The sequence below is a fragment of the Cervus canadensis genome, chromosome 2, assembly GCF_019320065.1.
Source record: "Cervus canadensis isolate Bull #8, Minnesota chromosome 2, ASM1932006v1, whole genome shotgun sequence".
NCBI classification, from domain to species: domain Eukaryota; kingdom Metazoa; phylum Chordata; class Mammalia; order Artiodactyla; family Cervidae; genus Cervus; species Cervus canadensis.
Window position 1 is genome coordinate 102,449,899 of NC_057387.1, and position 27,268 is coordinate 102,477,166.

A 27,268-nucleotide genomic window follows, 5' to 3' on the forward strand; every position below is an offset into this window, starting at 1 on the left:
ACCTCAAAACCCACACTCTGGGACTGCAGGGGAGAAGTCCTATGACCTCACCTCCATACTCATGTACTTTGACCAACACCCTAGAAATGCCATTGCTGAGTCATTTGAAAGTAACTACTGCTCCAAAGTTGGACTGCACTAAGCTAGGGACAAAGACAGAAATTAGGAAGTGTGGACAGTAAGTGAGAATGAGTCCCATTCATCAGCTTGGTCCTGGCTAGAATGACCTTCTTTCCCCAAGAGCCCTCATAGGGGCATCGCAGACCAGGAAGGAAAAAGAGCTTTCCCATCACTGCCGTGCCGCGCCCATCAGGAGCCAGAGCTATGTTAACTGCAGCTTTGCAGAAGCTGAGGTTCAGAACCATGGGTTTTCCCATTCCAAGCCACTAGACTTGGGTAGAGGAAAGAGAGGGGTCACAGTGAGACTTTGAACTCCCCTTTTCCCCATCTGCCATAAGGGGCTCCCCCACTAGACTCAGTCTATTCTGAAGGGGAGTTCCTAGAGGCAGCAGCTCATGCATATGTAAATAAAGCATAAGCCACGCCCCCCCCACAGGTGAAGTCAGGACCTCCCTCCAGCTCTACCTCCTCCCCCTCAAGAGCTTCCTGGAGACTAAGGAAGGTGAGGTGTGGTCTTTAAAACCACTCTCAAAGGCAAGCACTGTCCGAAACAACTACAAACACTAATGCACACATATTAATACAAACCAAGCACAAACACCCTAACACAAGCACAGAAATACTTACGCGCTTCTGTAAAATACAAACAGGAATTCGTGCAGGAATGCTAACCTACAGTTACCCACCTACACAAGCACACCAAGCCCCCAACTCACTGTTGTAAACACTGTAAGGCACACAGACACAAGGAACTCCCTTCCAGCTCCTTCCCTTCCAGACTACTCACCTGCCCACCCCCAGTCTCAGTCGGCCAGAGGCAAGACCAGGCCCAGGAAGGCACATCCCTTGTCTAACAATGATGACAAGAACTTAAATTATCACTCGTTGCTCCCACCCCACCCTGTGGTGGTGAATTTTGCAGCCATCCAGACAAAAAGTGTGTTAAAAAAAAAAAAGTGAGAGAGAGAAACTCAAATCCAGCCCCAGCCTTTCAGAGTGATTAATCCCTGCTAATGATTTACCGATTTGCAGAGAGCGTGTTCTGCATAACCGGATTGTGGGCATTAACACCAGCTCAGAGGCTGCCATTCTGCTAAAAATGAAAGTAAATTTCAAGAGCAATTGACCACCCCTAATTTGAATATCCTACTGATGCACTGGGAGGACCCTCACCCCCACCTATCAACCTAGAAGGCTGAGGCAAGGGAAAATACACAAGGAAAGGTTCATTCCTAAAAGATATCTCACCTTTCATCCTTCTTTCCCTTCCCCAAGACTGAGACATAGGGAAACTTAAATAAGTGAAACTGCTTCTTTCTCCTCCGCCAAAGGCAGCCGTGCCTCTCCTACTCTCCGCTCCCCTATACGAGGCTCTCAGGAGCACAAGAAGGACAAAAAAGGAAGACAACTGGAGGGGCTGAGTTCAGAGGGAGAGAGGAGGGGGTTTGAGAGCTCAGAATAGAGTGATCCCATCCCATGTGGGAAAGATCTCCTGATAGTGGGGAGTGCTATGAATCTGTCTAGCTGGCACCAACCTGCAAGGAGGAAGTGGATGTACCTACCCAGGCTGGGCTTCCCAGGTGGTCCTAGTGGTAAAGAACCCCCCTGCCAATGCAAGAGGCATAAGAGACTCAGGTTCAATCCCTGGGTCAGGAAGATTTCCCCGGAGGAGGGTATGGCAACCCACTCCCATCGTTCTTGCCTGGGACATCCCATGGACAGAGGAGCCTGTCAGGCTACAGTCCATAGGGTCACAAAGAGTCGGCCACGACTGAATCCACCCAGCACGAAGGCAGGCTGGAATCTGAGGCAGCCGGGACCCTGCCAGATGCTTCCAGTCAAAAACACACGTTCCAGCCCAGAAGCAGCAGGGTGTGGGCGTGGTCGCTCCCAACACTGCTCAGCAAGGACTGGTTGAGGGAACCGGCAGGTTCTGCTCCTGCTCTCCAGCCTCTTACTCACCCCTGGCAGCCAGGCAGGAAAACCAAGCCACGCTCTCCCTTTCCAAGTTTCCATCCAGGCAGTGATCTCATCCCGCCTCCACAGGAACCCAGCGGAGACCGTCCTGCCCAGCCTACAGATGAGGACACTGAGGTTCACAGAATCAGGAGAGCTGAGATTGGTGTCATCAGGCAGGTCTGAGTCAGGATGGAACCTAGGGCTCCTTGACACTGAAAACACAGGATCTGGAGCATAAGGGAAAGACCAGTGGGCTGAGAAGGAAACGGAAGCAGGCTGCCCCCATTTTGCCCCCCTTCCCACTCAGCCTGCCTTGGACAAAGACTTCAAGCCCACGCACACAGGAGGGCATCCTAGGACATGAGCTCCTCCCAGCAGCCCTCCCTACCAGTCTGATCTCTCCTCTCCTTAGCTCCACTGGGCACTCCTGACTTTCGACGAATTCAGGTAGCGTCCGGAGCCCTTCTTCCTCCAACACTGAAAAGGCCTTGGGGACTTTCCCGGTGGCCCAGTGGCTAGGACTTCACACTCCCAATACAAGGGGCTCAGCTTTGACCCCTGGATGGGGAGCTAGATCCCACATGCCACAACTAAGAATTTGCATGCCCCAGCTAAAACCCAATATGGTCAAATAAATAAATAAAAATAAATATTAAAAAAGAAGAAGAAGGAGAAGAAAGGGCCTTAGGTCTGTGGCTGCATCTGCTCTCAGGGCTCCCCTGGACTCCGAGGACCCACTGACCCACTGCAACAAGACATAATGGCAGGAGCCCAGAGACCAAAGCGGGCAAGCAGCTGGGCCCAGCTGCCCCCCCCCTCCCTCCCAAATCTCTCAGCACACCATTGTGCGTGCTCGCCTGTCTGGGATGTGCATCTAGAATATTACAGTGTGTGTGTGGCTGCCCTGCTGCTGATGGCGAGGATGGTCATATTCTACAGGCCACTCCTGAATCTCTCAGGCGGGAGTGTGAATATAGGTTGTGGGGTTTGTGTCTCTGACTTGAGACTTTTGAGAGAAAGGATATGGGGGCTTGTGTAGCTGCAGCTCATCCCCACAGAGCCTCGCCCCTGCAGCCCCTCCGGCTCAGAGACCCCCCACAGCGAGGGCCCCATCTGCTGGAGGCTCACTGACCTGTGTCAAATGAGCAGGCGCTCGGTCACACTCCAGGGCCTGGAGGAGGCCTCGCCACTCTGGGAAAGCCTGGGCAGCTCCTGGCCTGGGGGCAGGCTGGGCAGGGGCCCCCACTGGGGAGGGAGGCCAGGGAGCCTCTGAGGCTGGCGGCGGCCTGGCTGGGAGCTGCCCTCCACAGACAAGGAGAGTGGGGGGGTGGGGGGGAATATGAAAAGAAAGGGCTTTCCTGCTTCCTTCAAATGAATGGGGCCGCTGAATTGCATGGACTAAGCTCTGGGCTGGGCAGGGCCCCCTCCTGGGCTTTCTGATCCCTTGTGTAGATGGGTTAGTTCCTACAGGGTGTAGGTGTCTATGTGATGCCTGGGGTGGGAGAGTGCATGCTCACGATTGTGAACACAAGAGGGTACGCCCATTTGTGTGAACTAGCATGCCAGCTGACAACCTCCATGCTTGCCACCCCAGGGGCCTGTAGGTCTCCTATAGGTCTGGGTCTAGTGGGCGGAAGGAATGGGTGCTTGAGCCTATTTCAGCCTCGGTGTGGACTCTGCAAATGTTGAGACACATGTCTGTATTTATCATCGTGCGTTGGTTTGTGTGACTTTGAATATCCAACCTAATGATGTGAGTCCATGTGTTCCTATTATGAATCTGTATGTCTGTCCCCAGGCTAAATTTCATGTGTGTATCTGCGTGTTATGTGTATTTGTGTGTGTGTGTGTGTGAATGCACATCTGCTCACATGCCTAAACCACTCTGTGTCTGCATGGGTCAGGTGGGTATCTGACTTCCGTCTTCCAGGTTTTCCCTGTGGTCTACAAGGGCAGGGCTCCTAGAGAGAGGAGATGCTCTGTAGCAGGTATTCTGCAACTAGCCATGTCATTGCCCCCAGTGTCCTACACAGAATCTCGAGGAGCAAGAGCAAAGGGGCTAGGACTTCCCTGGCAATCCAGCGGTTAAGACTTTCCCTTCCAATACGGCGGGGTACAGGTTTGATCCCTAGTTAGGGAGCTAAGATCACACATGCCTCCAGGCCAAAAAAAAAAAACCAAACAGAAAACAGAAACAACATTGTAACAAATTCAATAAAGACTTTAAAAGTGGTCCACATCAAAAAATATCTTAAAAAAAAAAAAAAAAAGAGTAAACGGAATACTGAGACTTCCTAGGAAAAACTTAACTCTCAAATACAAGAAAATTGTGACTCAAGACCAAACCCATATCATTGTAGAGGAGCTAAAACTTTGAAAGCAGAGAAAGAAATGTTGTCCTTTCCTAGTTCACACTGTTGTTCAACCCAGGGCAACATCTCTTACGGAGAGGGCATCTAAATTACACGCTTTGTTTCATCCTTGTAGCTCCAAAACAAACCTGAGAAGTAGGCATTTCTGTCCATGTTTTTATATGAAGAAACTGAGGCTCCAACAGGCAAAGCAAAGAGCAGGGCTGTTAAAGGGATTAATGGGATTGGGACTAGATTTGCTAGCCGACAAGCTGGTAACTTGCTTAGGAGCCTGGTTTTGCTGCAGACACCCCTCAATTCAGCACAGACTTGGGAATTTGCCTTCAGGAACACCAGTTGGCCAGAGGTAGGGCAGTAAGCTTTCTCTGCTGTGAAAGCCTCCACAGGAAACTTCCCCATTCCGCAGCCTGGGGAGAACGATGGGGAGCCATGGGGAGTGGGACTTCCCCATCATTCTTCCCAGGGTGAGGCTTGTTCTGAGCCCTTGGACAGGCCTCAATTCCTTCATCTGTGCAATGGGAGAACAACTCTAGTTCTCTCTCTTGGGGCTGAGAGTAGCAGGTAACATCATGAATGAAAAGTATTTATTTGTTAAAACATCCATTGCTCATGGTGACCGTTCCAAACAACATATTGTCCACTGTCCAGACATTTCCCTTCCTCCAACAGAAACTGAGACAGGTTCATAGACTCAGACCATCAGAGCTGGAAGGGAGGTTACCAAAGAGGCCATCTGGTCCAAACCTCCACATCCCCACTCTGCAGATGAGGGAACTGCTATTGAGTTAGAGTGGGGGAGTAACCTCTTCATTCACTGGGTGCTAACAATAGAAACAACAAGAGTAAAATCCTTCCTGAGTCCTATTCCCTCCCACTGTCTTGTACCACCCTATGACTTACCTTAGTGAGACAAGTGGGCTGCCTATGGTACTGTTATTCCCAATTTACAGGTAAAAGAACAAACCAGGAAGTTATTCTTGCCCAGGAAGATAGTGGCAGGTCCAGGTTGGAAGCCGAAGCTTCAATGTCACACTGTCCTGGTTAGCGCTGAAGTGAGAGGGGACTTCACTACAGAATTCCCAGGTGTGGTCCTAACTCCTGGGCCTGGGAGAGAGGTAAGGAAGTCCTGGGATGCTGCAACATGACAACTTCCTTGGCCAGAGTCCAGGAAAGCCCAGCATTTTTAGCTAGGTTCAGACACCCAGCTCCATCACAGCTCTTGCAATGGAGATGGGACCTAAGCAGCTTGCTCAGGACAGTGGCCAAAGGCCACTCTCCCTTGCAGGCTAGCCAGAGGCTAGTCCTGGGGCATTCCAGGCCTGGATGAGCACATCTGTGCCCTTGTCACTGTTGACTCTGCCCCGGTCACCCCCACTGCAGCTGCCACCTGAGCCCCCATCATCCTTCACACACTGAGGCTTTATTCCACTGTCCTGACCTGCCAGTAGGGCCCTAGCTGGGCCTCCAGCTTGGTCCTGCAGTCTGGGGCCCTGGGGCCCTGGAATCTATGAATCCCCTGGAGGCAAGGTCAGTAACGAGATGAACTGGCAGCCGAAGACTCCCTGTGAGACAGGGCTCAGCATGGGAAGAGTGGAGGCTCAGCTCACTCCACACAGCTCCCAGCCAGCGTGTCACGGAAGAGCTGACGCTGAGGCCTAAGTCCACTGAAGATCCTTCAGGGAGCCCTCAAAGACCTGGGGGATGAGGAGGTACCCCAGCCTTGCCAACAAGGCCTCTTCAATCCCAGTGCCCTTTTCAGCAGCCCCGGGGCAAGTGGGTTAAACTCCAGCCCAGGGTTCCCTGCAAAAGCTGGACAGCTCCCGGCCTGCACTCCGGATTTCTGAGGGCCAGTGCCCTTCCCCAAGTCCACGCGGCTGCTCACCTAGAGCAAGTTTCCCCCGGGCGTGACCCCGCCATGACCCAGGCCAATGAGCCATGCAGGCAGGAAGGAGAAGGAGCGAGAAGGCGGCAGCGGCGTGGGTCAGATACCCATGGGCCCTGTTTGTCCACCAGCCCTGTCAGCGGCGTTTCCCGGGAGCCAGTCCCCACCTCGAGGTCCTCTCACTCAGGAACCTCGGAATCGGCCTGGTTACAGGAACTCCGGTCTCCCCCACAGCATCGCTGCCGCCGACCGTTCCGGCGCGGAGCCACCCACGCGGTACTCACCTGGGCCACGGTACCCTGGAGGAGAGCCCATGAGAGGCGTGAAGTCGAGCTGGTCCGACTCTGCCGGCGCCGGATGCTCTCTCAGGGCCGCGGAGGCCGACAGAGTTGTGCTGGGTGGTCTAGAGGACGAAGAAGGGAAACCGAGACGGGCCGGGGAGGCGCGCAGAGGAGAGCTCCGCGCCCGCTGGAAGCCGTGGGAGGCGAGGCGGGCAAGGTGAGCAACCGCACCGCAGCCGAGCCGGGGACCCGCGCCGGCTGCAGCTCGCAGCCGCCTAGACCCGCGGGAATCCCGGCCCGCCGGCCGCGGCACTGAGGAGGGAGGAGCGCGGGGCTAAGCGGCTTCTCGGAGCCCGAGCGCCTCCCGGAGCCCGGCATCCCCGCCACCGCCTCTGGCCACCCGGGCGGGAGACCTGCGGGAATTCTGCTCGCGTGGAGCGTGGGGCCCGCCGGGCTCGGAGTCTCCAGAGACGGGAGAAAGCTGGGCCCACGCAGCGAGGACGAGAGGGGGTGCGGTCCCAGTACCACCCCCGCGCCACTCCCCACGTGGCGGCCGCGCCCCCGGGGCGTGAGTGTGTACGCGGACGGTAGGGGGGCTGTGAATGAAGCCCCAACGGCCAATCAGCATGGCCGGCGCGCGGGACCCCGGGAGTGAGGCCCAATGGCAAGCTCTGGGCGGCCCGGCCGGGAGGCAGGCGGGCGCGGGGGGCGGGGGCCGGGGCCGCGGGGGGGCGGGAGGCGGCTCCGCGGGCAGCCAATGGGCGGCGGGTGGGGTGGGGCTCCGGAGCGCCGAGCGGGTCCCGGCTTTAAGCCGGCGGAGCGCGGCGGCGGGGCCCGCAGACGGAGAGGAGCGGCGGCGCGGCGCGGCGCGGGGCGCGGGGCGGCATGGCCACCACCGCGCAGTACTTGCCGCGGGGCCCCGGCGGCGGAGCCGGGGGCACAGGACCGCTCATGCACCCGGATGCCGCGGCTGCAGCGGCGGCGGCCGCGGCCGCCGAGAGGTTGCACGCGGGGGCCGCGTACCGCGAAGTGCAGAAGCTGATGCACCACGAGTGGCTGGGCGCGGGCGCGGGCCACCCAGTGGGCCTAGCGCACCCCCAGTGGTTACCCACGGGAGGCGGCGGCGGCGGCGACTGGGCCGGCGGCCCGCACCTGGAACACGGCAAGGCGGGAGGCGGCGGCACCGGCCGAGCCGACGACGGTGGCGGAGGCGGCGGTTTTCACGCGCGCCTGGTGCACCAGGGGGCGGCCCACGCGGGCGCGGCATGGGCGCAGGGCGGCACGGCACATCACTTGGGCCCCGCCATGTCTCCGTCGCCGGGGGCCGGCGGGGGCCACCAGCCCCAACCGCTGGGGCTGTACGCGCAGGCGGCCTACCCCGGGGGCGGCGGCGGCGGCCTGGCCGGGATGCTGGCGGCGGGCGGTGGCGGTGCGGGGCCGGGCCTGCACCACGCGCTGCACGAGGACGGCCACGAGGCGCAGCTGGAGCCGTCGCCTCCGCCGCACCTGGGCGCCCACGGACACGCACACGGACATGCACACGCTAGCGGCCTGCACGCGGCGGCGGCGCACCTGCACCCGGGGGCGGGCGGCGGTGGCTCGTCGGTGGGCGAGCACTCGGACGAGGACGCGCCCAGTTCGGACGACCTGGAGCAGTTCGCCAAGCAGTTCAAGCAGCGGCGCATCAAGCTGGGCTTCACGCAGGCCGACGTGGGGCTGGCGCTGGGCACGCTGTACGGTAACGTGTTCTCGCAGACCACCATCTGCCGCTTCGAGGCCCTGCAGCTGAGCTTCAAGAACATGTGCAAGCTCAAGCCGCTGCTCAACAAGTGGCTGGAGGAGACCGACTCGTCCAGCGGCAGCCCCACCAACCTGGACAAGATCGCGGCGCAGGGCCGCAAGCGCAAGAAGCGCACGTCCATCGAGGTGGGGGTCAAAGGCGCGCTCGAGAGCCACTTTCTCAAGTGCCCCAAGCCCTCGGCGCACGAGATCACAGGCTTGGCCGACAGCCTGCAGCTGGAGAAGGAGGTGGTGCGGGTCTGGTTCTGCAACCGGCGGCAGAAGGAGAAGCGCATGACCCCGGCTGCCGGCGCCGGCCACCCGCCCATGGACGACGTTTACGCCCCCGGCGAGCTGGGGCCGGGCGGGGGCAGCGCGTCGCCGCCCTCGGCGCCCCCGCCGCCCCCGCCGGCTGCTCTGCACCACCACCACCACCACACACTGCCGGGCTCCGTGCAGTGACCCCGCGGGCCGGGCCCCCCGCCGGTGCGCGGCGAGGCGCCGCGCGGCCTGAACTCTTTTTTGTTCGGTTGCTTTGGATTTTACAAAAAGCCCACAAACTTTCGAATAAAACCAAACACCCGGACCACCCTCTCCTGCGAGCGGCGAAGACGGCCGACAGGCTGCGTCGCCCGAGCCCCGAGAGAGAGGAGCGAAGGTCCGGAACGCGCCAACTCACCCCGGGCTTCCTGCCCGCCGCCTGCTCCCTGCCCCCAACCCCTCGACGACCCCCGCCCCTGCCCCCCCGGGCTGTTCGGGGCCGGATCCCGGCAGCGGCCTCCCCACAGCGACAGGTAACGCGGTACGGGGTTAGGGATTCCCCGGGAGGACGAAGAGAGGCGAGCTCCCCATCCCTCTTCCCCGCGCGGATCCCCGAGCCTGCGGGTCGCGGGTGGGGAACTGTCACCTTACTCGCTCCACGCCTCTTCTCTCCCATAAGGATGCGCCCCATCCCCCTTACCCTTCCTCCGGGCTTGGTTTTTTATGGTTTTTATTTATTCATGGAGCCTCTCGGCTCCTGGGGTCCTTCTAACTCCGCCCGCGCCCTTAATTTAAATCGCTGTATACTGTATTTATCGGGGCCCCGGAGGGGAGGCCGCGAGAGCCGCGTCTGTGTATAAAAGCAGGAAATAGCCAAAGCTTTAATCTAGCCTAATTTATTTTCCCCCTTACCTTCCCTATCTTAGCCCTCAAAAAAAAAAAAAAAAAAAAAGCAAAACAGAAAAAAAACAAAAACTAACAAAAAAAATTCGAGTGTTCATTTTTCGTTTCGTTTTACCCGAGCTTCTGCTCGGTTCCCGGCCACGCTGGAGGAGTCTGCGCTCCCACGCACACGCGGATGGGAAGGGGCTTCTGCCCCGCCGTTGACCGACCAGCAAGTAGCAGGGCCCCGGCTCCCCGCGGGGCCCTGCCCTCCTGGCCACAAACAAACGAAACTTGGAAAAGTTGGAGATATTTTTTAACCAGCTGTAGAAATAAGCCGTTCCCTGAGAACCTTCTGCCTGAATCCGCTCTCTTTCCAGCCCCTTAGGATGCGGGATGCTGGGGGAGGCCTGGAGAGAAATTACCCAAATTTGGGGTGAGGTGGGAACCATGTAAATATGTGAGATATGTACACACTGGCGGGGAGAAAGAAACATTTTGTGCTTGGTTTTTATTTTTGGTTTTCCGGGTTGCCCTCCCTCCCTATCCTAAAGGATTTTGTACACTCACTAATCCAAAAAAGATATTTTAATATGATTTCCAGATTTCTGATCCATCTCTATTTATTTTCTGGATGTGTTTGGAGCTTCCCCCTTCTCCATTTCTTGTTCTGTTACCGTTTGAATTTAAATTTTGTTATTTTATTTTTATTATTTTTTGGAACAATGTTTTGGTGCATTCTCTTTGTATCCTTATTGCAAAAAAAAAAAGTAATAATAATGTAGACTGGGAAGTTCCCTTTATATTTATGTTATAGTAAATATTTTATTACTCACATAAACATGTACCCCAGGGCTGTGTCCTGTCCTCCTTACTACTAGGGCCGGGTTGGTTCATGGGTGATGTGATGGGATACCCTGGCTTGCCTCCCCCGAAGTTCTGGCATCACTATCTTGGAGGAAGGTGACCACACAGACCTTCTTTCAGGCCAGTATCAGGGCAGCTTGTTAGCTGGGCACCAGTTGGGCCCCTGCCTCAGATGAGTGAGGTTAGGGAACATGAAGCCACCTCATATCCCCCTCCCATAAACAGACTATCCTGGGATCTGACCAGGGCATAAGACACTGCAGACAGCGCACCGAATTCGGATCAACCATTCCTCAGGCACAACTCAACTGCTCTTCTGAGCCAAGGAAGAAGCCTGCCTCTCTCTACCTGGCCCACCAGCCAGGCATCTCTGTATTTACATTCCCCCGATACACACACCCACCCCTGACTTTGACTTCACTTTGCACTTCCTGGGTGGAGCCCAGGCCAACTTCATCACTCCAGGTCTTGGGGCAGGTGGAAGCGAGTCAGGCCCCACCAGATCACCCCAGCTGGCGTTCCACCTGCAAACAAATGGTACCAAACCTGCCTGGATCCACTGAGAGCCCTAGCAGCTCAGACGGGAGCCTGCAGGAGTTGAATGGCCTGGGGAGAGACTCCAATGTGTTTGTTTGAGCAAAGCCAGTACTCCCTCTCTACAGGCAAACGACCTGCCCCAACTTCTCTCGGGGAGGAGTGGGGGCAAGAACATCTGTGCCACCAGAAAGTCCCAGCATCTCCTCTCCAGGGCTGGGTCCCCAAGGGAACCCCCACCCCCCCACTCCTCAGGGAGTGGTTGCCTCTGCCTATGCAGGACTCCAGGGCCGTGCACTCATGACCTGGGAAGAGAAGCAGCAATGCTCAGACATGCCCCTGTCGAGCCTTCAGCACAGCATGCCCCCCTTCCCCAGAGTCAGGATGGTGAAGGCAGCTCCGGGCTCCAGAGCCAAAGCCCCTGACTGTCTGTGTCCCAGCGAAGATCCTTTCTCCTTTAAAACAACTCCTCTTAAAAATACTAATAAAACAGCTCTTCCTGTTTCCTCCGTAGAAGCGGTTCTTTTCCCATCTTAAGAGAAACCACGTGAGGTTTATCTTACTCTTGGTGGAGACAAAGCTTGAAGGTGCAATTGCTCGTCGGGGGGGAGAAAGCTGTGTCCCTAGCGAGGGTGTGTGTGTGGTTTCCTCCTGCCGGGGAAGCTGTCAAAGCCCAGGTCTGTGAGAGGCCTTGGCTCCAGCCGACAGAATCTTGGGTGCCCAGAGAGGGGTTTCCAGGCCCCCAAGTTGGCTGTCTCTGGCAGGCTTGGGTCTCAGGATGACTTGTTCGATGCTGCGGGCTCCTGGAGACACCCAGAGCTCTGCTCCGGTCAGTCTTGGGAGAGTTGTCCCTCCAAGTACAGAGGCCACCGTGGTTTTCACAGGCTCAGCCTCTCACAGGTTGTTTCTTTTCCCCCTTACACCTTCGGTCCAGCCTAGTAAGCAATTAGCCCTGCGTTGGCACCCGTGTCCCAACCATTCCATTTCCCAAATCGGCAGGCCAGGGAGCCTCCCCAGGCTTTTTACAAGGGGGGTTAGAAACTTTACCTGCCGGTTGGGTAACAACATGACCAGGAGCCGCTGGCCACCCCACCTAGGCCTCTCATCTCCAACTTCGAAGGAATCGCATGCTCCCCCACACTCCCTCCTTGTTCCTTCCTTCCTGGATTCGTCCCAGCCTCAAGGCCCTGAAATGGAAGCCAACGTAGCTCAGAGCTCCCTGCCGCCTGAGCCGCAGCAGGTTTGGAGGTTGGAAAGTGCGGCCGGGAAGACGGGGGGGGGCCCGTCCCTGGCCTCTGCCTGCAGCTGACACCAATTGATTGATTGATTTCCTAATTGTCTGCTTAATCCGATCCAAGAGGGTGGATTTACTATTTAAGCAAGTCAACTCCAAAACAACCAAACAATGCGGTCCCCCAAGATCCAACAGCAGCTGAGGAGTAGAACAAAAAGAGGGGGAAAAGTGGGAAAGGCGATGGAAGAAAATCTTCCATTTGGCGGCGATTTTGCTTAATGAGACACCAGCCTGGGACAGCTACCCGCTGACCCACCCCTCGGTCCCAGAAGGCCCCAGGGGACTCCTTCCCCCAGTCTCCAGCCTGGGTTGATGGTAGGAACCACAACATGTCTGACAGTATAAAAAGGAAACCACAGGACCTACGGAGCAATATTTTTCCCTGGAGTCTTACTCCCCAGGTAGAATAGAATTTAGAAATGGCAGTCAGCTGTGAGCTTGACCTCGGTTTTTCCAGCCCATGTATATGGGGGTCTACCTGCTCACTCCTGAGAGCTCCAAACTTCCCTTTGTTCAAGAGAGCCAGATGTCCCTAGCATTGACCTCCCACGAAGCCCAAGCTTTCCCCAGCGGATTTGGGGTTTTCTCATCCTATCTTCCTCCTCTTCTCACCAGAACAAAATTCTTTTCAGAGATCAGACAGCCACCGATTCTGGTAGTTAAAGAGAGCCTCCCTCTCCCCACAGGAACCTATGGGTGTTGGTGTGTGAAGGTGTACGGGTGCTCCTGTGCCTATAAATCCATAGCTGCTCCCAGAGATAGGAGTGGGGGAAGAACGTCCATGCTACACTGCCGTTGCTTTGAGCTGGGAGAATATTTGCAAGGTGGGAGCTGGCTAAAATGCAAAGAAGAAAGGTGGCCATTGTGGTTGCCTGGGGTCATCAAGGCAGATTCGGAAGGTTCCCGCCCCTGAATTTCAAGGATGCCTGTATTCCCCACTACCACTTGCCCCAGGAGTTTGCACTGGCTTCTATGTTGCATAGCTTAGAACCTGTGCCATCATCTTTTGACCCCAGGACTCCACTAGGGGTCCACAGGACTAGCTGACCCCCAACTGCAACTGCCCACTTAGGGCTCTTTAGAATCAGTTCTCCTCCGAAGAGGCTCTGGGCCAACATGGGGGAGGGTCAAGCCCCCCGTGACATGTCCAGACCCAGGCTTTCGCCAGCAGGGCTTGAGCTCCAGAAAGGAGACCCACCTGAGCAGGGAGAGGAGAAAGAGGAAGTTAGTTACCTGGCCTGGAGGTTCCCCCTAAGCTTAGCAAAGGGGATTCATCAGGGTTTTCTGGCTTAGGGACCAGAGGAGCCATCGATGTGTCCCTGCCCAGCATGTGGGAAGGCCCTGGAGTTAGTATTTGCCCTCCTTCAAGGCTCCCCTTGCCACTTGGGAGGCCTCCGTGTGGAAGGACTGCCCTCTATTGGTCCCTGAGCTGGGACGTGGCAGCAGTCGCCAGGGCCCCCTCACGACTGAGCATACCCCAAATCAGCATTAAGTTGGCTACACGCTGAGGGGTGCCAGGTAGAGCAGAGGCAACCTGAGCCTTCAAAGGAAGCCATCTGGCTTCACACACACACAGGCTTGCCCATGACCCTTCCTTCATCTTCCACCCAGCCTGTGCCTCCAGCCATCCTCAGAAACTCTCCATCACGGCTACCTCCTCTGCTTCTGCCCCACTCACACCCATCACCACTTCTCCTCTCAACCAGCTAAAACCCCAATGCACACTCTGCCAGCTTGCTCACTCACGCACATGCTGACACTCGCAGGCACACCCCTACCACTGTCTGGCTGTCCGATGCCAGCTTCAAGGCCTTTAACACTGAGCTCTCCAGAGGTGCTGGGTACCTGTGCCTGTGCTTATTTGATTTAACACACGCAGCCTCCTTTCCATCCCTTGCCAGGGTCCCCTCCTCTCAGGATTTTCAAACACTCACCCCATAAGCTGCTTTCCAGACACATCCCTGCCCATCATTGTTCCCAACTCCTCCCAGATCTCGCCTGCTCCCTTCAGATAATTAAAGTTAGGCTGTGTGTTTGTATGTATGTGTGATCTTATTTTTTAAACACACACCCCCACACATACATATGCGTGTATATATACAAACACAACACAGCAATTAGATCTATCCGTTCCTGCCGTCGTCCCTCTTGTGCTAAACACATGTCCCCCATTGCCACGCCATGAACCCAGCATCTCGTAGTCATGGGCTCTTGATCTTTCTCTTTCTCTCTCTTTCACACACACACATACATACACACACTGGCACTTTCACACACCCACCCCCAGCTCCTTGGTGTTTCTCCAGGGGCACGACCTATCTCCCACCCACCTCCAGGACATCTGAATGGGCTCCGCTCAGAAGAGCCAAGTACCAGGAGGACTCTGCTTCAGCGCTCCCCCCCTACGCACACACCCCCAGTGGACATGTCTCTGGCTGAGCCTGACCAGGGTGGGTCTGGGTATTATTAGGCTGCAGAGACAGCACGGAGGCATATGGTCTCGTACACAAGAAATAATGTTCATGTTAAATCAGACCTCATGCATAATGCATGGTGCCTGATCTCACATTATTTTGGGTGTTCGTCAAAATCAGTGTTCTTTCTTGTGAGGGCTCCTGGAAAGAAGGGGAAAAGGCGTTTGCTAATTGCACCCACAGCCTGGACCAGGGAGCCGAACGTGCCCGGAGAGCCTCCCTCTAGCCCCACTTCACCCACCAGTGGGTCTCACCCCTCTGTCCCCCCCTGTCTTTCCATGTGAAAGGAGGGGCTGACTGGGGTTTGGAGCAGGCGTAAGGCCCCGTGTTATTTTTATTTCTTTTCTCTCGGCTCTCTTGTCCCCGGAGGGTTCTGGGGAATAGCAGTGCCTCGTCGTTCACACACCCGATTCATTTGCCGTTTTATGAACTCCCCTTTGATTCATCGCCTCCCTAAGTCAATGATTCACTCCTGATGGCTTTTCAGAAATCCTTCTTCAAAGGCTCCAGATTATTCAGCTCTGAGCAGGAGCAGACCTGGACCCCGCGCTGCAGCCGCCATCCCTGCTTAGGGTGGGAAGTTGTCACCATCCTCGGCCTCTCCCAGGGGCTGGCCAGCCCGGGGAGGAGAGAGTGCCCTCACAGAAGCTGCTAGAGTTGACCCCAGCAGCTCATGGACAGACCTGGCCTTCCAGCAAGGCCCCCTCCCGCCACTGTAGGTCACCTGCCTTTCCCCAGTGTCATCAAAGTCCCTGGGGGTGCTCTCCATGTCTCAAGAGAGGCCAAGAGTGGAATGTGTGACACACAGGTGACATGCACATCTGTCTGTACCCAGACAGATCTGGGTACAAATCCTGGCTTCACCTCTTATCAGCTGTGTGACTTTAGGCCAGCTCCTTACCCTTTCTGGGCCTCAGTTTCCTGATACGGTGGTAATGGCAGTCCCCACCTCACATAGTTACTTCAAGGATTAAGGGGCATGATGTACACAGAGTGCTTAGCATAAGTAGGTGATGGATGAGTGAAAGCTGTTTTAATGTGGGACCTGGGCAGCGCATCATACAAAAGCAAGTGAGCGAGGAGGACAACCAAAATGTAAATAAACTTTAACCACAATCCCACTCTGTCTAAGGCACTCTGACATAATACTGACCCAAGCACTGACTTTGTGCTTTGTTTTCATTATCTCACATTAACTATTCCTATTTTGCAGATGAGAAAAGTGTTGCCCAGAGAGTTTGAGTGACCTATCCAAGGCAGCAAGACTAGTTAATTATAAGGCCTAGAAGAAAACCCATTTTATCTGATGCTCAGATATATGAACATCAACAATGACAGGTATATCTTATTTTTAGACTCCCTGCTGAGGAGAGCTGCAGTGTCCAGTGCGTGGGGGGTCTGCCCAAAGCAGAGGGAGTTCCAGAACTCAGGACTGAACCAGGAAGAGAAGTGGGGACCATGGGTTTTGGAGTTAACTGGCTAGGATCTGTCACCTTCTTCACCACTGTGCAACCAGGCAAATCCCATAGGCTCAGGGAAGTTGGATGAGCCGCCTAGAATCAGCAAGAAAGTCGGGAAGCCTTCTCGTGTGTCCGTTCAGAGCACTGCACGCTGACAGATGACATACATACGGTGGCTGAGAATGTGGGCCTTGGCGTCCGTCCAGTCTTCCATCCTGGCCGCACCACCTACTGCCCATGGGACCTTGGGCAAGCTACACATGCTCTCCCTACCTCGGTCTCCTCGCATGTCAAAAGAAGAAGATGACAGCACCTGCCTGGTAGGATTGTTGTGAGAACTAGAGGAGAGATGATATACATAAACACTTAGAATGAGAGCCCGGCACAGTGTAAGTGCACATTAAATGTTAGCTACAAAATCAATTTTATATGTACAATATATATTATCGTGTTATTGCTAGGGCTGAAGTAGTGCAGAAAAATAATGCCTAGTGCTTCTTCTCCCCCCTCCCCAGAATTATTTTTCTTCATTCTCAAAGCCATCCTGGGAAGAAAAGTTCAACCTCTCCACTCCCCAACCATAGAAGAAGAAACAGGCCCAAAGAGGTTGAGGCACTTGTCCAAAATGACCCAGAAAATCAGTGGCAGGTGCAGTCTCCTAGCTTGATCCCCCCTTCTGATTCTCTGTGGCATCACCCTGGTGATGTACTCTGAGCCCCTTCTATGTCCTAAGGCGCTGTGCTGGGTTTTGGGGAGAGAGCACCCAGAGGGTCAGGGAAGGCCCCATAGACACTGGTACCACTAAGCTAGGTCATGAAGAATGAGTTGGGAGTTGCCTCTGGGGCTTCTAACTCAGGGCCTGATCCCTAAGGGGTAAAACGACTCAGCCCCAGTGCCCTCAGACTCCACCAGTTCCGCCTTCCTGAAACTTCAAGCCTCTTCCTGCTCTGCTCAGAACCCTTCCACATACCTGATCCCAACACAGAAGATTCAACTCAAGGTCAAGGCTGCTAGACTCTGGGAAGCCACCTTTCAGGGCACTAACACAACTACAGATTCCTTTAGGTCCCAACTCCTGCTTCCACTGCAGCCCTGCCCAGAGATTGACCACCAAACCATGACCCAGGGTGTCCCAGCCTCAAAGTCAGGGGCCAGGTACCTGGCTCCAGACTTCACTCCACTGTTTATCTTTAGGATGACCCAAGCTGGGTCACTTGTCATCTCTGGACCTCAGTATATAAAATGAATCATTCCCTCGCTTACCCACTCATCCATTCTGCATCCATCCATTCACCCACTCGCCAGCCACCCGTGCACCCAGGCAACCATTCATTCATCTGTCTACCTACCCATCCACTCATCCATGCAACCCTTGATCGCCTCTTCAGCCACCCACTCTCCATTTACCCAACCACTCCCCATCCATCCTCTCATCCAGTCATCCAGTTTAACAGGTCCCATGTTGAGAAGTAGGAACATGGAGGTAAATAAGACCAGTCCCCCTGTTCTTAAAACGCTCCTAAGCTAGCCTCTTCCTTCCCTACCTCTCAGTCATGTAGAGCAGGCATGTGAGAGCCCAAGTGAGATCACCGACTGGGAGGAAGCAATGAAGTCTATTGTTACATTGATGGACCTTGTGTGTCAGAGCGCTGGCAACCTCCATGCCCCACTCATTTCTTCAGGGCCCTACAGAAGATGGAGTCAGTATGGCCTTTGCATGGCCCTAGGACTCCCCTTAGCTCCAAATTCTCATTCCAGGGATGCCAGGTACTGACCTGAACTAGAGGAATTTCAAAGCAAGTGAGGGAGAGGAAGGAGCTTGTGAGTATAACTTCTGGCAAGGCTGAAGATCACCACTGGGTCTGTTTTTCTACCAGAAACAGCAGCAGCATCTCAGCACCAGATAGGTCTGGGGAATGTTCTAGACCCAGGCCTGTCCCCACCAAGCTGTGTGATCTTGACTAAGTCCCTGCCGTTCTCTGGATCCCAGTGCAGTTGGGGTGGGGGTGGGGGTGTCCTGGGTCCTCCCCACTCTGAGGTGACCCCTCTGCATCCTCACTTCCCTTCCGGCCTGGGTGGGCCTGCCCTTCGGACAATGGAGCCTGTCTGAGCAGCCCACACACGAGGGGGAGTATGAAATGACGTGGTCGGTGTCCACAGCCCCGAGTCCTCTGGCTATTCAGCCCCGCCCTCTCCTGACACAAACAACCCTCAGTCACCTCCCCCTGCCACCCCCCAGAATCCGGGCACAGCTGGGGCTTGCTATGCCCTGGTCACCCCATGAATCACCCCTCTATGGTCCCCGGGGGAGTGGTCCAGGGCGCATCCTACGCCCCAAGCGGGGTGAGGGCCAGAACCGAGGCCCTCAAGTGGGCAGTGTCCACAGGAACAATGGGGGCCTGTGGCTGTCAGCCGGAATGTGGCCATTGTCCTGCCCTGGCCCCCAACCCCAAGGCCTCAGGTCCCCAGGCTGGGCAGGCTGGCGTGGGTCGGTGCGTCAAGCGCTCGTGTGCCAGGGCCAGGACACACAGCCTGCCGCTTGCCCTCCCTGGGCAGGCGGACGGGTGGGCCGCCAGGCCAGAGCCCACCTCCGCACCCCAGCTCACAAAAGGATCACATGCGCAGGGTGAGGAGAAGCAAGACTGGACCCAGGGAAGCCAAGCCAGCCTCGGACCCACTTATCCCTGGGGTACTTGGAGCAGACTCGGAGAAGGTGCCTCATAGCTCCAAGACCCAAGCTATACATCACAGTGAGGAGGGGGACCACATTAGAATAATGCAGGATTAGAGTGGGGTTGCTATAGCGACGTATTAGGGCAATACATCTAGGGAGCCCGGCCCCTTGGTGATGTATGACTCTGCTCAGCCGAGGGGAGCAGGGGGAGGGGACCTGTCCCGCCCCTCCAAGGGGTGAGCAGACGCCAAACGTGCTCTTCATTGGAGGAGAACACCTGCCTTGGACTCCAAAAAAAGGCTCCTCAGAATCATGTCAAGACTAAGACAGACACCCTGCAACCCAACCTCCAACAGCCCCCACCGGGGTCCGCACTGAGCTCGGCTTCCAGTCCAGATCCCAGCTGCAGCCTCTGTCTCAGTCCCGGCCTCCATCCCTACCCTCCAGGCCCTCTTTCTGCTTCAGTGCTGAGAAACATTCCCATACTGTGTCCCCAGCATCCAGTGGGGTCAACAGGACTATATGGGGGTGGGATGGAAGAGGCAAAGAAAAAAACAGAGGGGGGAGGGGTAAGAGCATCCAGAAACACCCCTCAATCCAACCACTCAAAGCTATCCATTTGAGAGGTTGAGGTTGAGGGTGCCCATGCTGGTCCCTTGTCACCCACGGGCCTCCCCATGCCAGTGTCTGGGTACCCTACCCCCACCTTATCCCAGATCTGGGAATTTAACTTCCCTCTACATACCCCCCTGGGCCACCAAGGGGGTATTGGTGTAGACTAGCCCTAGAGTCAGGCTTGGATGAGGCTCCCAACAAAGGAGAATGTGGTAAAACATCTTCATGTAATGTTTGTAATAAATTGCGTGACAAAGTAGACCGTGGACTTGCTTTCCAACTTCCGTAGCATGTCATTTGTCCTGGCTTGCCCCATCTCAGAGGCCCCGGTTCTCAACCCCCTGGGGACTTCAAGTTTCTCTTCAGATAACCTGCTTGGCTGTATCCACCTTGGTGAGGAAGAAGAGGCAGGATGGATAACCCCCTTCAAGAATCATAGCTGTGAGAGAGAAATTAGGAGGCTGGAATTAACAGACAAAAGACTATCTATATAAAATAGATAATCAACAAGGACCTACTATATAGCACAAGGAGCTACACGCAATGCTCTATAATAACCTACGAGGAAAAAGAATATGAAAAAGAATAGATGTAAGAATATGTATAACTAAATAACTTTTCTGCCCACATGAAACTAACACAGCATTGTAAATCTACTATATTCCAATATAAAATATTTTTTTTAATATTTTTTTAACATTTATTTATTTGGCTGCATCGAGTCTCGGTTGTGGTGCCCAGGCTTCTCTCCAGCTCTGGCGTGCGGGCTTAATTGCCTCACAGTATGTGGGATCCCAATTCCCTGACCAGGGATCGAACCAGCAACCACCCCCCACCCCGCCCCACGTACTGAAAGGCAGAGTCTCAACCCCTGGACCACCAGGGAAGTCCTTTAAAATTTTTTTAAAGAAAAGAAAATGCGTTAGGACCTTTCCCTAGCTTCTCAAAAAAAAAAAAAAAAAGAATCATTAAGTGTGCGTATATCCCTATCTACCTCTCTATATATCTTGACTTTCCATCTGTGTAAACATGTCTTATGTGTAACTCATTGTTGGGGGGGGGGGGTGGGATGTGTGTGCGCATGCGCGCACGCACACGCCTTGCCTCCTAACTGAATGATAATTTTTGGTTAATTCAATTGATTACAATAATTACACAATCCCCCCAAAGTCTTCCTTTTTCCTTGTGAAAGTAACACTCTGGCCCAGTGCCAGAGGTTGGGTGAGTGTGGCTCCAGCCCCAGCTGGAAAGTGCTGACCTAGACTTCCCCCACTCTCATTGGAGGAGGGCATAGGTCACAGGACAAGGCAGGGTAGAGGCCTTGACCTCTACATGCCCGCACATGCACCCCCTGTGCCCACGAACACACGTGGGCAAATACACACACACACACCTTGGCCCTACCCTGGTGGTGTCCTCACGATGGGGAAAACTTCATCCCTATGAAGGACGTTTCTTCCCTCACTGTCCTTCATCCTCTGGGAGCCTCCTTGCTCACACTCACATGGACACACATGTTCACACACAATTTATGCACACACAGAGCAGGGGGGAGGGGAAAGGCCCAAAGAAGGTAGATGAAGAGATCACGTATGCCCAGAAGGCAGCTCCCGGCTGCGGGGAGCAGGGCGCCTGGGGTGCATGGAGTAGGAGGGGAGCTTCATGGCTTCCTCTCTTCCCCAGCCAGCAACCAAAGGTCAGCCCAGGCGGCTCAGCCACGTGCGGTCCACCCGCCCCCGTCGGGTCATGTGAGCCCAGGACCAAAGCCTCATCAACACACCATTGTCCTCCAGAGCCCAGCCTCGTGCTGGAGGGAGCAACGGCCCTTTCAGAATCTGTGGTCCCCTCCTGAAGGGACCCTCTCAGCCCCCACCTCGAGGACAAGCCGCCTGATGCTCAGACTAATCCCAACCTCTTCAGGACCTCCCAGCCACTTCTGAGACACGGGAAGGAAAGAGCCTTCCACTTGCACTGAGAGTGCCTGGGATGGGAGCGGTGAGCAGGCGGAGGAGGAAAGGACCTCTTTCTCGTGTGCCCTCTGAGGGCTGCACACACCACCCCTGCCACCCCCATCCCCTCCCATAAGTGGGGAAGTGGAGAAGGGCCCAAGAGTTGCCCTGAAGGTCATCTTGCACGTCAGCATGGGGATGGGCCCCAGAGCCCCTTGCGCCCTGGCTCCCGGCCTGGACCACAACACAGGCTCCATTGACTCCTGGGAACCCTCTTTCCCAAGATGCACGCAAAACTGTGGGCTCGTGGTTCCGGCCCACGGACCCCGGAGTCCCACAAGGCTCCACAGGGCCTGGCCCCACAGGACTCACCCAGGAAAAGAGGCCAGAGCTGGCTGGCTGGATGGCGTGGGTGGATGCACCTCCTAAGAAGCTGGCAGAAGAGAGGAAGAAGGAAGGGAGGGACACTTCGCAGGATCTTCACGATTTGGGCTAAAGGTCCTTGTGGTGCACCCCTGAGCCCCACCTACCCCGCCAGGAGTGGAGTCAAAGATCACAAGAAGTACCCAGCTAGGATAGATTCTCCTCTACCCACCCCTCTCCCCTCCTGACTCCTTGCAAAAACTGGGACTGCTGCCCCTGCCGCCAAGACTAAACCTGGGACAAAGCCACCCTGGCCCATCCTCTGTCTCCTGCAAGGGAAGTCAGGTGGAAAAGGATGGTTATATCTGGGGGAGGGGGACAGGAGGAAAGCCAGGCTTCAGCAAGGGGAGGGCTGCCCCAGCAGGATGACAAGGAGATGATTAAACCCACAGAGAAGATTGATAAGAGAGCTAAACAGCTGCAGCTCTGCAAGGTGGGCTGGGGACAGATCTCATCTTGTCCAGGCGTCTCTCAGAGCACTCAGGGGGCTGGGCAGTCTGGCTGAGCTTATGACATACCCAAGCTCCCCAGGACTAGGGGTTGAGGGAGGCTCACACCTCCTTCCCCCATCCCCCAGGCCTCTGGTGGTGACTTCCCAAACCCAGTGCCCACTCCCACCAGCCCGGAGTTGCCTCCCCTCTCGACACCCCTCTGCACCTAGGCAGCGCACCCCTTCTCACCAGTGCCCCCTTCACCCACAGCATCTCGGCCACAGCTCTCACTCTCGTTATTATTAGATGTGATTTACAGCGGAAATGCTGAGTCAGACAAACCAAGACTCCCCAGCAGAGGCAGTGAGAGAGGAGAGGTCCAGGGGAGGTGGCCCTGTCCGGCGCAGGGTTCTCAGAAGAAAGTCAGGAGACGGGGATCCGGGTTGAGTTGGAGGGTCATCTCTCCTGTTTCTCCCGTCTGTTCCAAGCCCAGGATCCTCAACTGGGTCTCTTGAACTTTCAGACCCCTTTTTCTGATTCCCCATCCAGCTTTTCAGCCTCTGATCTTCCTCGACAAGTTGGAAGAAAACAGCCCAGGGATCCAGAAGACTTGACATCAAGGTCGTTCTGCTGGGCCGTTTCTTCACACCACGGCTCATGATCCCAGAGATGGAGAGAAGCAGGAAAAGTGCATTGCTGGGGCCCCCACCCCCACTCTGCAGCAGAAAGCATGGGCACTGTGCGCTCCTGTGGGCATCCAAAGGCACCAGGACACGTGGGGTGCACGCCTCTGCTCCCACCTTGTGCCGAAGAGCTCAGTGGGCAGGTCCGTCTCCGCTCCCTAGGTCTCTGACTCCCTGGCAGGGAGGAACTGGGCATTGTTGCCAAAAATAAACGTTCGCTCTCCCGCTCCCTGGCTCCCGGCTCCCGCTCATTAGGATGCGTGGCGTTTGGCTGCGGTCCCACACCTTGCAGCTCATTATAAATATGCAGTCGCTGCTGGCGCTACCCCAATCATCTCTGCAATCAGAGCTTTTAATTAGGTTAATTAAATTGTATCAAATCTCGCAGGGACGCAGTTCACTGATGCTGATGAGGCAGCCAAAACAGACCCCAGCTCCTGCGCTAATGAAGGCCGCTGCCTGCCTGCGCAGCGAGGGAGCCCGAGCGCATAATAAACGGGCACGTCCTCTGGGAGGAGCTGCTGCTGCCCAGGCCCTGGGCTCTGGGGACCTGGCGGGGGGTCTGCCCCAGCCCACCAGGCTCCAGCTGCAGCAGAGACTCCTGCTGCGGAGGACCATCGCCTTCACTTGAGAACTAACACTCGAGAATTAACCTGGGCAGCTTCAGGAGGCCAGGCAGGTGGGCTGGGTCAGGGCCACCCTGAGAACCTGCCACCTCTACACGGCAAACTTAGGTATGCCCCCAACATCTACTGGCTCCATCTGGGATTCCCTGTTTCCCTCTCCTCCAGAATGACCCAACAAGGCCAGGGCCCCAGCCCCTAAACACAAACACACACACACATGCAAACACCCCTGCCACTGCCCCTCTGGATTGTCTTATTAGCCAGGGAGGCCAGACTGAGACTACAAAGCTCATCCAGTCACTGCTGGCCTAGTCTCCATCTGCCGTGGAGGCCATCTGCCCCAGTCGAGGAGGGGTGGTCATGGTTTATAACGCTACCAGCCAGTAGCAGAACAGGGTGGTGCCCGGGAGTCTCCACGTGCCAGATGGACCCTAAATCTCCCCACATACCACTCCACCTCAAGAGCTCTCTCTGAGAGAGGGACACTTGCCCTCCAACCCCCTGGGATCAAATTAGCTCGAAATGCAAGAGGGCCACCCTTTCCCCAGCCCCTGCCCATCCGCATCCCCTGGCAATCCACAGCTGGCCACAGACTCCAGAAGCAGAGGGCCCCGCATAGGTCCTCCCCTGTCTTTATGCAGGAAGGCAGGTGCTGCCACCCCTAAAGGGACTGTCCCCAATGCTCTACACAGCCTGGCTCCAACCCCCTCCTCTTAACCCCTCTGTCACTGGCCTCAATGTCGCCGAGCAGCTGAGAAGAGAAGATGGGGAAATTTTCAGTGCTCTCGGGACATGTTTCTGCTATAGAAGCTGGTTTTTTGGTTTGGAAAGGTTTTTTCTTTTTTTTTTTTTCCATCCAGTAATATGAAAACATGAAACTGAAACCAACCCCCCCCCCCCCCCCCATATTTGTCACCTCAGAGAGAAGCCTTTGGGGGAACTGGGAGAGAGCTGTAAATGAGTCAGGCTGATTCAGGGCGGGGGGGCTGCCCAGCTGCCTCCGGGGCACCACGATTCATTAACACTTATGATCTGGGCTTGGCCGTCAGGTGACAGACAACAAGAGGAAAGGAAAGGGCTTCCTTTCCACCCTCTACCCCAAAGAGCAGTCCCCCGATAAACTCCTCTTGGTGAGAAGCAGTAGGTCCCTGGCTCTGTTTGGAACCTGCCTCTATCACTACCCTCAGCACCACCGCCCCACCCGGTCAGCTCGCCTCGCACCAGAGAGGGAAGGGCCATGGCCATTACCAGGGCCATCGAGGGACGCAGACAACTGGGCAGGGAGAATGAGGTAGCCCCTTCAGTTAGGAGAGATACAGGTTAGACTGCACTTTCCCAAAAGTACTGATGATGCATCTGGAAATAAGGAACAGGGAGATTCCTTACAGGGAGTCTGAAGAAGCAGGAGAGATTTTTTCCGTCTGACCAGAGAAGCCAGGAACGGAGAACAAGCAGAAGCATGAACCGGGCAGCCTCTCGAACCTCCTAAGTCTACGCACTGGGCTTGGGGAAGGAAACTCTGCCTCTTGGAGCTCCATAGCTGCTGTCTGCCTCCTCCCTGCAGTTCTGCTGAGACAGACCCAGGGAGCCGGGTGGCGGGAGCCCTGCTAGCAGGGAGGCCCCGTGACCTGGCTGGCAAGAGAGCGCACCCTCTGACCCCAGGAGACGGCTGCACAAGAAACCTGCAAGCTCAGCCCCGAGACCGTCTTTCAGGTCCGCCTTCGACTCCGCTCACCTGGGGCTCTGAGCCAGGACTCCCACCCAGGCTTCCCCCGCCCGTCTCCAACACCCCATGCAAGAGGCTCTGTGAACTGGCGCTGGGAGAGCTCGAGAAGGAAGGGAGGCCAGCAGCAGACACCCACTCACCTCTCTGTCTCAAGTCCCAGCAGGCCCGGCCTCGCTGGCCTCCACAGGTCGGCGGAGCCAGTCTGCGCCTACTTGCAGCCTCCCCAGCTGGGGAGTGCCGCTCTCATTGCTCGCTGCCCCACAGCCAGCAGCTCAGGGAGCAAGCCGCGAACACAACTGCACACGGGCTGCCCCCACAGTCTCGGTGGGACCGCCCATCAGTGGACCACCTGGGACGCCAACACCGGCTGCCTCCATGATCCTCACCAGAAATGTGAGCGGAAGGCCCTTTCCTGCCCAGTCCCTTGGGGGCCACACCGATCTCAAGGTGGGGAGAGGGGAGGCGGGGAAGGAAGGGGACTGGGGTGGAGAAGATCTTTTTTCACAGGAGCTCACTTACATGGCATTAACTCCAATAACCAAATGCCTACTAAGCACCTATGTAGTACTGGGAGCTTTCAACACCAGCACCCTGAGAGCTAACCTCAGCGGAGGGGCAGCAGCTCCACCTACTGGGCCCTTCCCCACTGTGTTGCCAGGGATGGGTCCAGTATGAGGTTTTCTTCAAATAAACCCAGAACAGGGGTTTATTATTATTATTATATCAAGGGGGTTATTTATTATTATTATTGTCAAGCCCAGAATAGGGCTTGATAGGCTGCTGCTTCAATCAGAAGGGCCCTAAGAGGTGTCAATGGACTAAGATGGGGCTGGGTTAGCCGGTTCTCTGTGCTGGAGAGGCCTGGGGCTTCTATGTCGCCTGTTTAGCTGCTGCTTTGAAAACTTGGGTTTGTACAAGAGATCTGATTCACATGTGTTCTGCCAAGAAAAATGCTCTCCACATCTGGAGGCTGCCACATTCTCCTTGGCACAGCTAGAACAGATGCCACCAAGAGCCCAAGCACCCTCTGGACCTTGATGGGATGGATCCTAAAGAAACAATAGTCTCTTTTCCAAGCAAGGAGCCAGGAGTCTGAGGTTCCAACAGGCACGAAAATGTCAGAGCCCTTGGCCTGTTTTCAGGACCCATGAAGCTGGAGCTGCTTAGGTTCATCAGAGGGGCAGCCAATCTTCCCCCTTAGAATCCTTGGGCCTCAAAGACAGCCTTCAGTTTAAGAGCAGCTCTGGACCCCTAGGCTTCCCAGGTGGCACTAGCTAGCGGTAAAGAACCCACCTGCCAATGCAGGAGATGTAAGAGACACAGGTTCAATCCCTGGGTTGGGAGGATCCCCTGGAGAAGGAAATGGCAACCCACTCCAGTATTCTTGCCTGGGAAACCCATGGACAGAGGAGCCTGGTGGGCTACAGTCCATGGGGTCCCAGTCGGGACAAACTGAGAGGCTTTCAGGATCCCCAGCTTTATCCCCTTACAGAGCTAGTGCTCTGATGACTTCTACCCTGAAACTTACTCGGTGAGGATGGACCTTCCTGCTCCATTTGACCTGTATGTATCCTGTGAGGACTTGTGGGTGAGTAACCTGTGTCTAGGGCCTTCCCTGGTAGCTCAGTTGGTAAAGACTCCGCCTGCAATGCAGGAGACCCCAGTTCGATTCCTGGGTCAGGAAGATTCCCTGGAGAAGGGAGAGGCTATCCACTCCAGTATTCCTGGACTTCCCTGGTGGCTCAGAAGGTAAAGAATCCGCTTGCAATGCAGGAGACCTGGGTTCGATCCCTGGGTTGGGAAGATCCCCTGGAGTAGGGTATGGCAAGGCACTCCAGCATTCCTGTCTGGAGAATCCCCATGGACAGCGGAGCCTGGCGGGCTACACACAGCCCATGGAGTCGCAGTCAGACATGACTGAATGACTAAGCGCAGAACAGCAAGCTGCACCAGTGAAACCCTAGTGTTGTTTGTGA

General features: G+C 55.7%; 1 protein-coding gene and 1 long non-coding RNA gene across 2 annotated transcripts in view; one reads left to right on the forward strand and one right to left on the reverse strand.

Moving 5' to 3' along the window:
* LOC122428136 overlaps positions 1 to 7,090 on the reverse strand; it is a 48,159-nt gene extending 41,069 nt beyond the window's left edge. Inside the window, exon 1 of the long non-coding RNA XR_006265656.1 lies at positions 6,618 to 7,090. This is a non-coding gene — a long non-coding RNA (uncharacterized LOC122428136). The remainder of the gene's footprint in view (positions 1 to 6,617) is intronic.
* Positions 7,091 to 7,450: 360 nt separating this feature from the next.
* Positions 7,451 to 10,377, forward strand: POU3F1 (POU class 3 homeobox 1). The gene has a single exon (XM_043461843.1). It carries the CDS (start codon positions 7,500 to 7,502, stop codon positions 8,853 to 8,855), a length of 1,356 nt encoding a protein of 451 aa, XP_043317778.1. The 5' UTR covers positions 7,451 to 7,499; the 3' UTR covers positions 8,856 to 10,377.
* The last annotated feature ends 16,891 nt before the right edge of the window (positions 10,378 to 27,268 follow it).

Excerpts from the sequence above, each read along its gene's own strand:
- POU3F1 (XM_043461843.1), top strand. The coding sequence starts at position 7,500 with ATGGCCACCACCGCGCAGTACTTGCCGCGGGGCCCCGGCGGCGGAGCC.